The sequence below is a fragment of the Tamandua tetradactyla genome, chromosome 6 (assembly GCF_023851605.1).
Source record: "Tamandua tetradactyla isolate mTamTet1 chromosome 6, mTamTet1.pri, whole genome shotgun sequence".
Classification (NCBI taxonomy): Eukaryota; Metazoa; Chordata; class Mammalia; order Pilosa; family Myrmecophagidae; genus Tamandua; species Tamandua tetradactyla.
The window spans coordinates 133272326-133285263 of record NC_135332.1 but is presented as its reverse complement, the minus strand read 5'-3'; the positions used below and the strand labels follow the sequence as shown (position 1 = coordinate 133285263).

Below are 12938 nucleotides of genomic sequence, written 5' to 3'. Positions count from 1 at the left end.
CCTTGCTGTCTGTTTTTTTCCCTAGTATCTTAAGTTCAAATTTGGGAAATATTCTTAGTATTAATTTGTTTTCTCTTCATTGTCTCCTCTCCCTCTGCCTTCCTCTCTCCGAAACTATCCTCCAGCCTTACACAAAATTGAATGACTCATAATCCTTGATTCATGACACACTTTTATCATCAGACTGTGTGTAACACACACTTTTCATTTGCTAATTATTTAATTAATTACTTTTAATAATGTAAAAAGTATCTGGGAACAAGCTAGAGCCTTGAAAGTAATACCCTAATAATACCCTAGCCTAGTCTCCCCCTACCTGAGGTAACTATCATCCTAAATCCTGTGATCATCATTTACTTGTTTTCCTATATATATATAAATAGTTTTCCTTTATATATATAGTTTTATTATTCATGTATTCCTAAAGTGTGTCTTTTAGTTGTGTTTAATTTTATAACATGGTCATCTTGTTACATGTCATCTTTTTTCTCACTTATAAGATATGTACAGTTAGAACACCTATATAGTTCTTTGTACTACTTTCTCTTTTTCAAAGTATATCTTAGGGTCATGGTAATCATAGATTTAATTATAAAATGCATTTATTTTATTGCTTCATCTGAGTATTATAGTTTTTTATTATTCTGAAAATTATAGAATTTTAGAACTAGGAAGATCTATAGCCTTTACCCTAACCTCCTTATTTACAGATTAAATAACTGAATTCCTAAAAGGTTATGTACTTGCCCAATGTAACACTGTCCTAGTGAGTATGTAGTACTCTCTATATGTTTGAATTCTTTCTATACCATAAAATTGTAATATCTCTTTGAGAAAAAAATAAAAGATTGATTCAGCTTGACATCATCTTGATAAAATTGTTAGTTTTAATATTAACCATACCTAAACTGTTTTGTTCTGATAGGCAGGGTCTTAGACCTATTCCTGAAGCAGAAATTGGATTGGCAGTTATTTTCATGACTACAGAGAATTACTGTAATCCTCAGGGCCAGCCCAATACAGGTAATATGAAATATATTATTTCACTGGTTCTTTAGACTTCATTATATAAATTGATCATAGGCTGTCTGTACATTACTATTAAACTTGCCTGGAGTGACCATATTCATCATCTTTTAAAGCCTGTATGTTTATCCATTCATTCATTTACCCATTTGATAAGTATTTGTGTCTTCCATGTACTGGACACTGATCCAAGTGTTGGAGATACAAAAATAAGCAAAGTACAGCAGATCTCTATTATTGTGGATCAGGATTCAGACAATAAGTAAGTAAACAAACATATACACAATACTTTCAGATATGACCAAGTATGAGGAACCAATACAGTGTGATGTGAAAGTAATTTGGGGAATGGGTTGTTTTAGATTGGGTGGTCAGCGAAAGCCTCATAGAGGATGTGACATTTGAGCCTTATGCATAATGAATAGCCAGAATAAAGAAGCCATGTGAGGATCTGGGTGGCACCGAGTTATAGAGAGGAGGAACCAATCACTCTGGCTTTTGTTTGGAGAATGGATTCTAGGGTCCAGAAGGTAAGTGACAATACCAGTGTATAGGCCCACATGAGAGAGAACCTGATGCCTTGGACCATGGTGTTAGTAGTGGAGATGTAGTAAAATGAACAGATTCAGGATGTATTTTAGAACTAAACCCAGAAGAACTTGCCTGTAGAGGAATCAGAAATGACTCCTAGTTTTTTGTCATGAATAATTAGGTAGATGGTGGTATCATTTACTGAGATGAAAAATGCGTGTTATAAAATCTTAGTGTTGGCTATCACAAAAGCCAGTGTCCTCAGAGGCAGTCATTATTATTTTTTGTTATTTAAAAAACATTCCTGTAGCTATCCTGAAAATAAGCCGATACTGCCATTATAAAGATGATTCCTTTATTCTCTTCTTCCTGCTTTTTTTAACCTTACTCTCTAGTAACTTTTCTTTACCTAGTCATCAGAAGCATCCATTATATATTCCTTATGTGTTTACTTGTCTCTGGTTCTTTCTCTAGTGATTTTGTCAGCAGTTATTGGACATTGGCTAAAAGAGACAGGGTAGTACAGGACCGCCTCATTGTTCACTCTAGTGGCTGTCATTCACATTGTAGTCCATTGCGTGGGGCTCATGGACTTGGGCAGTGTACCAACTGGGCAGTAGTTCTCCACAACCCTGGTTTAGACAGGTAAGAAATCTGCTAAGCTGTTTTTCAGAAGGAGTGGGCCACCAGGGCCTAATGGGGTTAGTTAGGTGTATAGATCATTAATATTAATGATAAGTTTTAATAACTGCTTCCTCTTGACTGTGCAGAGACTAGGGTAAAAGCTTTACATACTTCATATGTAAAACGATCCTTTTAAGGTAGACGGCATCCTTATTTTATAGATTAAGGAACTGAGGTACAGAGAAGTTAAGAAATTTTGCCCAAGGTCACAAAGCATGTAAGTGACTCTTAAGCCCAAATATGTTAGGACATTATTACATCGCTATGCATTTGGCTTATATTTTGATTTATGAACTTGACACGTTGTGATGTGGGGTGACTGGAAGCAGATAAAAAAGGAGAGACATCTGAAAATTTTGATGGGTATTTTATTAGGATAAGAATATTTATTTACCTGATAACCCGTCCCCTCTCTACTGAGTACATTGGGTATGTTTTTATCTGTACATAGGTAACATTCAAATACATATACTGTTAAGTGCTTTTGAAGTCTCAGATGTCTGTATTTTTAAGACACCAAATAACTTATTTTGGTGGAATTGTGACTTGAATGCTTCCCTAAAATTTATGACTAGGATGAATTTTGTGAATCTTAGAATTAGAGTCAGAGGCTTAAGACTCATTCTTTAGCCTCTCAGAGAGAAAACTATTTTAATGTGGACACCAAAAGAGAGCCCTGTTAATAGAGAAGCTACTCTTTCTCTGTCATTAGAAATCTGCACTAACCTTTAGAAATAGCATGTGCTGTGGGTATTATTTTGTTGACAGTGAGTTTCTATTCTGTTATGGGGAAAAAAAAATCCCTATAAGCAGTTTTAGACTTTTAACAACAACAAGTGAAATCTATAAAAACAAGCAGAATTTTCCTAAGTCCGTAATTCCCCCTGTCCCACCCCCATTTGGGGACAATTGCTTTTGTTTCTCTATTAAGAAGACTAGGTCTCAACTAGGTGAATATTTCAGAAACATTTTTTTATGCAAATACTCCATAATTCAAAATATTCTGGGATACAGCCTAGATATCTGGATTTTATCTATTTGATTTTAGGTTTATGTTTCTCACACAAACCCCGTGAAATACTGGGTTAGAATATACTGAGAATGATTGAACTAGAAAGGAACATTCTTTCATATAAATAGAAGAGGTACTCAGACTATAAACTTCTTTATTTCTCTCTGTTTTCCTTACGTTTCACATCCATTTAATCATCAAGACCTGAAATACTCCATCTGCGGCATCTTTCAAGAGATCAGCTACCATTCTTTCTTGTAGCTACTGCCCTGTTTGAATGATTCTCAGTTTTATTTATTTTTTTTTTATTTTTTTTTATTTTTTTATTAACGGAAAGAAAAAAAAGAAATTAACACAACATTTAGAAATCATACCATTCTACATATGCACTCAGTAATTCTTAACATCATCACATAGATGCATGATCATTGTTTCTTAGTACATTTGCATCGGTTTAGAGGAACTAGCAACACAACAGAAAAAGATATAAAATGTTAATATAAAGAAAAGAAATAAAAGTAGTAGTAATAGTAAAAAACAACAACAACAAACAAACCAACAAGCAAACAAAAACAAAAAAAACCCTATAGCTCAGATGCAGCTTCATTCAGTATTTTAACATGATTACTTTACAATTAGGTATTATTGTGCTGTCCATTTTTGAGTTTTTGTATCTAGTCCTGTTGCACAGTCTGTATCCCTTCAGCTCCAATTACCCATTGTCTTACCCTGTTTCTAACTCCTGCTGAACTCTGTTACCAATGACATATTTCAAGTTTATTCTCGAATGTCCGTTCACAACAGTGAGACCATACAGTATTTGTCCTTTAGTTTTTGGCTGGATTCACTCAGCATAATATTCTCTAGGTCCATCCATGTTATTACATGGTTCATAAGTTTATCTTGTCTTAAAGCTGCATAATATTCCATCGTATGTATATACCACAGTTTGTTTAGCCACTCTTCTGTTGATGGAGATTTTGGCTGTTTCCATCTCTTTGCAATTGTAAATAACGCTGCTATAAACATTGGTGTGCAAATGTCCGTTTGTGTCTTTGCCCTTAAGTCCTTTGAGTAGATACCTAGCAATGGTATTGCTGGGTCGTATGGCAATTCTATATTCAGCTTTTTGAGGAACCGCCAAACTGCCTTCCACAGTGGTTGCACCCTTTGACATTCCCACCAACAGTGAATAAGTGTGCCTCTTTCTCCGCATCTTCTCCAGCACTTGTCATTTTCTGTTTTGTTGATAATGGCCATTCTGGTGGGTGTGAGATGATATCTCATTGTGGTTTTGATTTGCATTTCTCTAATGGCCAGGGACATTGAGCATCTCTTCATGTGCCTCTTGGCCATCCGTATTTCTTCTTCTGGTAGGTGTCTGTTTAAGTCTTTTTCCCATTTTGTAATTGGGTTGGCTGTCTTTTTGTTGTTGAGTTGAATAATCTCTTTATAAATTCTGGATACTAGACCTTTATCTGATATGTCATTTCCAAATATTGTCTCCCATTGTGTAGGCTGTCTTTCTACTTTCTTGATGAAGTTCTCTGATGCACAAAAGTGTTTAATTTTGAGGAGCTCCCATTTATTTATTTCCTTCTTCAGTGTTCTTGCTTTAGGTTTAAGGTCCATAAAACCACCTCCAGTTGTAAGATCCATAAGATATCTCCCAACATTTTCCTCTAACTGTTTTATGGTCTTAGACCTAATGTTTAGATCTTTGATCCATTTTGAGTTAACTTTTGTATAGGGTGTGAGAGATGGGTCTTCTTTCATTCTTTTGCATATGGATATCCAGTTCTCTAGGCACCATTTATTGAAGAGACTGTTCTGTCCCAGGTGAGTTGGCTTGACTGCCTTATCAAAGATCAAATGTCCATAGATGAGAGGGTCTATATCTGAGCACTCTATTCGATTCCATTGGTCGATATATCTATCTTTATGCCAATACCATGCTGTTTTGACCACTGTGGCTTCATAATATGCCTTAAAGTCAGGCAGCGCGAGACCTCCAGCTTTGTTTTTTTTCCTCAAGATGTTTTTAGCAATTCGGGGTACCCTGCCCTTCCAGATAAATTTGCTTATTGGTTTTTCTATTTCTGAAAAATAAGTTGTTGGGATTTTGATTGGTATTGCATTGAATCTGTAAATCAATTTAGGTAGGATTGACATCTTAACTATATTTAGTCTTCCAATCCATGAACACGGTATGCCCTTCCATCTATTTAGGTCTTCTGTGATTTCTTTTAACAGTTTTTTGTAGTTTTCTTTATATAGGTTTTTTGTCTCTTTGGTTAAATTTATTCCTAGGTATTTTATTCTTTTAGTTGCGATTGTAAATGGGATTCGTTTCTTGATTTCTGCCTCAGCTTGTTCATTACTAGTGTATAGAAAAGCTACAGATTTTTGAATGTTGATCTTGTAGCCTGCTACTTTGCTGTACTCATTTATTAGCTCTAGTAATTTTGTTGTGGATTTTTCTGGGTTTTCTACATATAGTATCATATCGTCTGCAAACAGTGATAGTTTTACTTCTTCCTTTCCAATTTTGATGCCTTGTATTTCTTTTTCTTGCCTAATTGCTCTGGCTAGAACTTCCAACACAATGTTGAATAATAGTGGTGATAGTGGACATCCTTGTCTTGTTCCTGATCTTAGGGGGAAAGTTTTCAATTTTTCCCCATTGAGGATGATATTAGCTGTGGGTTTTTCATATATTCCCTCTATCATTTTAAGGAAGTTCCCTTGTATTCCTATCTTTTGAAGTGTTTTCAGCAGGAAAGGATGTTGAATCTTGTCAAATGCCTTCTCTGCATCAATTGAGATGATCATGTGATTTTTCTGCTTTGATTTGTTGATATGGTGTATTACATTAATTGATTTTCTTATGTTGAACCATCCTTGCATACCTGGGATGAATCCTACTTGGTCATGATGTATAATTCTTTTAATGTGTTGTTGGATACGATTTGCTAGAATTTTATTGAGGATTTTTGCATCTGTATTCATTAGAGAGATTGGTCTGTAGTTTTCTTTTTTTGTAATATCTTTGCCTGGTTTTGGTATGAGGGTGATGTTGGCTTCATAGAATGAATTAGGTAGTTTTCCCTCCACTTCGATTATGTTGAAGAGTTTGAGGAGAGTAGGTACTAATTCTTTCTGGAATGTTTGATAGAATTCACATGTGAAGCCGTCTGGTCCTGGACTTTTCTTTTTAGGGAGCTTGTGAATAACTAATTCAATCTCTTTACTTGTGATTGGTTTGTTGAGGTCGTCTATTTCTTCTTGAGTCAAAGTTGGTTGTTCATGTCTTTCCAGGAACCTGTCCATTTCTTCTAAATTGTTGTATTTATTAGCGTAAAGTTGTTCATAGTATCCTGTTATTACCTCCTTTATTTCTGTGAGGTCAGTAGTTATGTCTCCTCTTTCATTTCTAATCTTATTTATTTGCATCCTCTCTCTTCTTCTTTTTGTCAATCTTGCTAAGGGCCCATCAATCTTGTTGATTTTCTCATAGAACCAACTTCTGGTCTTATTGATTTTCTCTATTGTTTTCATGTTTTCAATTTCATTTATTTCTGCTCTAATCTTTGTTATTTCTTTCCTTTTGCTTGCTTTGGGATTAGTTTGCTGTTCTTTCTCCAGTTCTTCCAAGTGGACAGTTAATTCCTGCATTTTTGCCTTTTCTTCTTTTCTGATAAAGGCATTTAGGGCAATAAATTTCCCTCTTAGCACTGCCTTTGCTGCGTCCCATAAGTTTTGATATGTTGTGTCTTCATTTTCATTTGCCTCTAGGTATTTACTAATTTCTCTTGCAATTTCTTCTTTGACCCACTTGTTGTTTAAGAGTGTGTTGTTGAGCCTCCATGTATTTATGAATTTTCTGGCACTCCGCCTATTATTGATTTCCAACTTCATTCCTTTATGATCCGAGAAAGTGTTGTGTATGAGTTCAATCTTTTTAAATTTGTTAAGACTTGCTTTGTGACCCAGCATATGGTCTATCTTTGAGAATGATCCATGAGCACTTGAGAAAAAGGTGTATCCTGCTGTTGTGGGATGTAATGTCCTATAAATGTCTGTTAAGTCAAGTTCATTTATAGTAATATTCAGGTTCTCTATTTCTTTATTGATCCTCTGTGTAGATGTTCTGTCCATTGATGAGAGTGGTGAATTGAAGTCTCCAACTATTATGGTATATGTGTCTATTTCCCTTTTCAGTGTTTGCAGTGTATTCCTCACGTATTTTGGGGCATTCTGGTTCGGTGCGTAAATATTTATGATTGTTATGTCTTCTTGTTTAATTGTTCCTTTTATTAGTATATAGTGTCCTTCTTTGTCTCTTTTAACTGTTTTACATTTGAAGTCTAATTTGTTGGATATTAGTATAGCCACTCCTGCTCTTTTCTGGTTGTTGTTTGCATGAAATATCTTTTCCCAACCTTTCACTTTCAACCTATATTTATCTTTGGGTCTAAGATGTGTTTCCTGTAGACAGCATATAGAAGGATCCTGTTTTTTAATCCATTCTGCCAGTCTATGTCTTTTAATTGGGGAATTCAGTCCATTGACATTTAGTGTTATTACTGTTTGGATAATATTTTCCTCTACCATTTTGCCTTTTGTATTATATATATCATATCTGAGTTTCCTTCTTTCTACACTTTTCTCCATGTCTCTCTCTTCTGTCTTTTTGTATCTGACTCTAGTGCTTCCTTTAGTATTTCTTGCAGAGCTGGTCTCTTGGTCACAAATTCTCTTAGTGACTTTTTGTCTGAGAATGTTTTAATTTCTCCCTCATTTTTGAAGGACAATTTTGCTGGATATAGGAGTCTTGGCTGGCAGTTTTTCTCTTTTAGTAACTTAAATATATCATCCCACTGTCTTCTAGCTTCCATGGTTTCTGCTGAGAAATCTACACATAGTCTTATTGGGTTTCCCTTGTATGTGACGGATTGTTTTTCTCTCGCTGCCTTCAAGATCCTCTCTTTCTCTTTGACCTCTGACATTCTAACTAGTAAGTGTCTTGGGGAACGCCTATTTGTGTCTAATCTCTTTGGGGTGCGCTGCACTTCTTGGATCTGTAATTTTAGGTCTTTCATAAGAGTTGGGAAATTTTCAGTGATAATTTCTTCCCTTAGTTTTTCTCCTCCTTTTCCCTTCTCTTCTCCTTCTGGGATACCCACTACACGTATATTTGTACGGTTCACATTGTCCTTGAGTTCCCTGATACCTTGTTCAAATTTTTCCATTCTTTTCCGGATAGTTTCTGTTTCTTTTTGGAGTTCAGATGTTTCATCCTCCAAATCACTAATTCTATCTTCTGTTTCTTTAAATCTGTCATTGTAGGTATCCATTGTTTTTTCCATCTTTTCTACTTTATCTTTCACTTCCATAAGTTCTGTGATTTGTTTTTTCAGTTTTTCTATTTCTTCTTTATGTTCAGCCCATGTCTTCTTCATGTCCTCCCTCAATTTATCGATTTCGTTTTTGAAGAGGTTTTCCATTTCTGTTCGTATATTCAGCATTAGTTGTTTCAACTCCTGTATCTCATTTGAACTATTGGTTTCTTCGTTTGACTGGGCCATATGTTCAATTTTCTGAGCGTGATCTGTTATCTTCTTCTGGCGTCTGGGCATTTAGTCAGATTTCCCCGGGTGTTCGACCCCACAGGTTGAAAGATTTTTCTGCGCAATCTCTGGGTTCTGTTCTTCCTATCCTGCCCAGTAGGTGGCGCTCGTGTCACACGCCTGTCTGTGGGTTCCACCAGCGAAAGTTGCTGTGGGTCCCTCAACTCTGGAAAACTCTCGCCGTAGGGGAGGTTCGGCAACCGAAGCGTCTTGGAAGAATGCCAGCCGGCCCGGGGTTCCAAACGCGGGGAGGGTCGCCGGCCGTCGCAGCACAGGAGAGCGTCCGGCCAAATTAGCTAGTCGCTCCGGGGCACCAAGCGTGGCGGGAGGGCGCCAGCTGTCGCAGCCCGGGAGAGTGCACTGTTCCCAGCCGACGGGGGAGTCACGTGTTTGGAAGGGATCCCCCAGTCACTGTTCTCCGCAATCTGGGGATTTCCGACCCAACTATCTCAGTTGTTCCGGGGGGCCTCGCGTGGTTGGGGCACCAGCCGCCGCGGCCTAAGGGGACCGCCTGTCCAATTCTACCAGCTGGCCTGGGAAGGTGGAAGGGAGGGACTCCGGTCGCTTGCCGTCCCACCCAGGAAAGCCCGTGCCCCTTGGTGATCTCACCGGAGCTGGTTCTCCCAGATAGTCAGCCGTTCCAGGATGGGGTACGCTGTCCCTTTGATCTCCCTTGTGGCTTCGGGAGCTGCTCTGTATTATCTCCACTCCCCCAGTAGTTGTTCTGGAGGAGGAAAGGTGAGGGCGGCAAGGCTGTCGAGGCTGGTGGCGGAGGAGCACGGTGAAGGCGGGGGAAGAGGGCACCGTGTTGGTTGGAGAGCAGCCGGAGCAGGAGGGGGAGGAGAGGGGGGAAGGAGGTCGGGCGGCTCGGCTGCTGCGGGGCGTGGGCGCCGCGCGGCGGGCCGGTGGAGAAAGAGAGGGGGGAAGGAGGTCGGGCGGCTCGGCTGCTGCGGGGCGTGGGCGCCGCGCGGCGGGCCGGCGGAGAAAGACTCTCAGTTTTATTTTATATTTTATTTTATTTGTCCCTAATACTGGTCCCAAACTCATCTCTACTATTAGTATTTATTTTGCCACTGGAATCACCTCTTTTCTCAAAAACTTTTACTATTTTTCATTACAAATAGAATAAATTCCAAAGCCTCTTGTGTAGAATTCCAAGCCTGCAATCATTTAGCTGCAGCCTGTATCCTTCCTCATCTTTTTTTTAAGCACCTTCCTACAAAATGCCATATTATTTATGGTTCCACAGTCCCTGACTTTACTAAACATGTTCCTGTACCTAGAATGCCAATACCACTTAACAAAACCTGACTCGCTCCACAAATGCTAACCACCTTCATGAAATTTTCTGTTGCTTTCTTTCCCTACCATAATTCTTCTCCAAGTCAGAATTAATTATTCTGCTTTCTATACTGCACTTTTTTTTTTGCATTCCAGTTATAATTTCTTTCTTTCTACTTTGAAATGTAACCCGTTGTTTCCATGATCCTTTCAGTCCCTAGATTGATTATAAGGTCTTACTAGCTTTGGATCCCCTGACTATACTAAGCAAGTACTTGTTTTAGTAGGTATAAATATTTGCTTACCTGAATTAAGTTCTTTTGTACAAGATTATCTTTGTCAGTTTGGAATAAAAAATTTTGTCATCCACTACTGGACTTATATTTATGGTAGAAAGGGTGTTAGAGATAATCTAATCTGCCTCTCATTTCGTAGCCAAGTCAGTCCTAAGTTTTTGACTCTCAGACCAGCTTTTTCTACTGTATTATTTCATATAGAAACAAGATCATAAGGGATGAGTAGAAGTATACATTAGAAGTATTACTTCTTGTATATATTCATAGGTAGATCTACATGAGTTCCAAGTGATGGACCTCTGAGGCAGGCCACAGTGGCTCAGCAGGCTGAGTTCTCACCTGCCATGCCGGAGACCTGTGTTCAATTCCTGGTGCCTGCCCATGTAAAAAAAAAAGGAGTGCTCTCCAAGTGATGGACCTCTGACTACAATTTTAAAACCCAATCAAGTTGAAGGGTGTGCAGAGTGAATGCATGTTTCCCTCCTTCCGTCTCTCCCTTCCTTCCTTCCGTCTTTCTTTCCCACCTTCCTTTACCTATTCATTCATTTATTTATTCAACAAAAATTTTTTGACCATTTGTTATTTGTTTGTAACTACACTAAGTTCTTGGAATAAAGAGATGAGCAGATCAGACCAAATCCCTCATGGTATTTTTAGCAAGGAAAAGATTATAAATAGTATTACTAACACTAGTTTTTCTGGGTCATTAGATTACATTAATAAATAATTGTTTAGTGATTATTTAACATTACTAATTATTATTCTGTGTAATCTAAAATGACTACTTGGAATATGTATCTCTTAAGGAAATGCCAAGAGGTTTTTAGGTGGTCATCTGAAGAAAGTAGTAGAAGTGATTTTAAGTATCTGAATTTGGAATACTTAATAAACATATATTAAATACTTTCTGTGACATGTGGGCCTAACAGTGACAATTTAGCTTAGATACTTATTAAATGTCAACTTTGTAAAATTTTATATCCACTGTATAAAAAACATTGATAGGGTGGACCACGGTGGCTCAGGAGGCAGAGTTCTTGCTTGCCATGTTGGAGACCTGGGTTTGATTCCTGGTGCCTGCCCATGTGAAAAAAAAAAACATTAATCTAGGCACTGGAGATATAGAAATGAACAAGACTTGAGAAATATCCAGTAAGCTAGTATGATGCTTAATTTGTACCAACCATTTTTCTAAGTGCTATCCATATATTCATTTTGCTGTCAAAACTGAGGAAAGTACTGCAATTATCCCCATTTTACAGATGAAGAAACTCAGGCATTGAGAGATTAAATAGTTTAAGCAGGGTCACACAGCTAGTGATACATGTTTTAAAAGAATGATAACACAGGGTGGTAGGGAAGCAAAAATGAGGAGTACCTAAGGTAAGGTGGGAGGTTCAAGAAAAGTATCCCAAAAGAGAACTTGAAGTAAGTTGCTATTCTAGTAAATAAAATGATCAAGTAATCATAGTATTCTGGAGTAACCAAAAATTTGTGTCTAAAATGGTTTTAATTGTTTTCAGTTCAATTAGCATTTTCTTTCTAAAAATTAAACTCATCTTGATTCTGATTTGTGTAAATGGTGGTGTATCTGTACCTTTCATGGGAAAAAATATAATCATTTTGTCCACTGATCTAAAGCATAATTTGAATGAGAATTTAACTAGATTATTAAAATTTAAAAAGTTGATGTTTATACTTGACCACTAAGGATTTGAGGTAGCTTTAAAATTATTTGGTTAACTAAGCCCCTCAAGATGCCATTAGGCTCCATGTATGCTGTTTCATTAAGTACTGACTGAAAATAGGCATATCCTATATTATCTAGTTAATTCCTTCAGCTTGGCACAGCCTAACAATTTTAAGTAACCAAATGTCCTCTTTTATGATTCTTTATTTTCACTGTGTAATTTACAGAATTAAAGCCAACGACTCCAGGGCCAAGCCTTTCCCAAGACTTATCAGTCAGTGAAAAACTAATGCCAAGTGCCCCAGTGAATACCACAACATATGTAGCTGACACAGAATCAGAGCAAGCAGATACATGGTAATGTCTCTTTGTTAACAAACTATTATTATTATTCTGGCAATAAATTAATAGTGTATTAAAGAAGTAAACTCAGTACCTTTATCAGTGCATCCCTTGGGAAATAAAGCATAGGAAAGTGGGATGCCAGGGAAAATAATATACTAGGACAATAATATACTACACTTTTTCTGTAAAGAAACAGATAGTAAATATTTTCTGCATTGCAGACCATTAGTCTTTGTCACAGCTACTCAACTCTGTGCTATCATAGTGTGAAAGTAGCCACAGACAACAAATAAGGGAATGAATGTGACTGTTCCAATAACATTTTATTTACAAAAATAGGCGCAGGCTGTATTCATCCTGCAGGCCAACCTCTGCCCTGGTTTACAGCTGTGTTTTTTGTGTGTCCCTTGCAAATGTTTAAAAAAATCACAATGAGTCCTACT

General features: G+C 37.3%; 1 protein-coding gene across 1 annotated transcript in view; it reads left to right on the top strand.

The window, feature by feature from the left end:
* The window catches only part of NBN (nibrin), a 54716-nt gene that overhangs the window by 22913 nt on the left and 18865 nt on the right, over window positions 1–12938 (top strand). Inside the window, exons 9-10 of the mRNA XM_077167163.1 lie at window positions 926–1023; window positions 12378–12507. Of these exons, the coding sequence (XP_077023278.1) occupies window positions 926–1023; window positions 12378–12507 (228 nt within the window). The remainder of the gene's footprint in view (window positions 1–925; window positions 1024–12377; window positions 12508–12938) is intronic.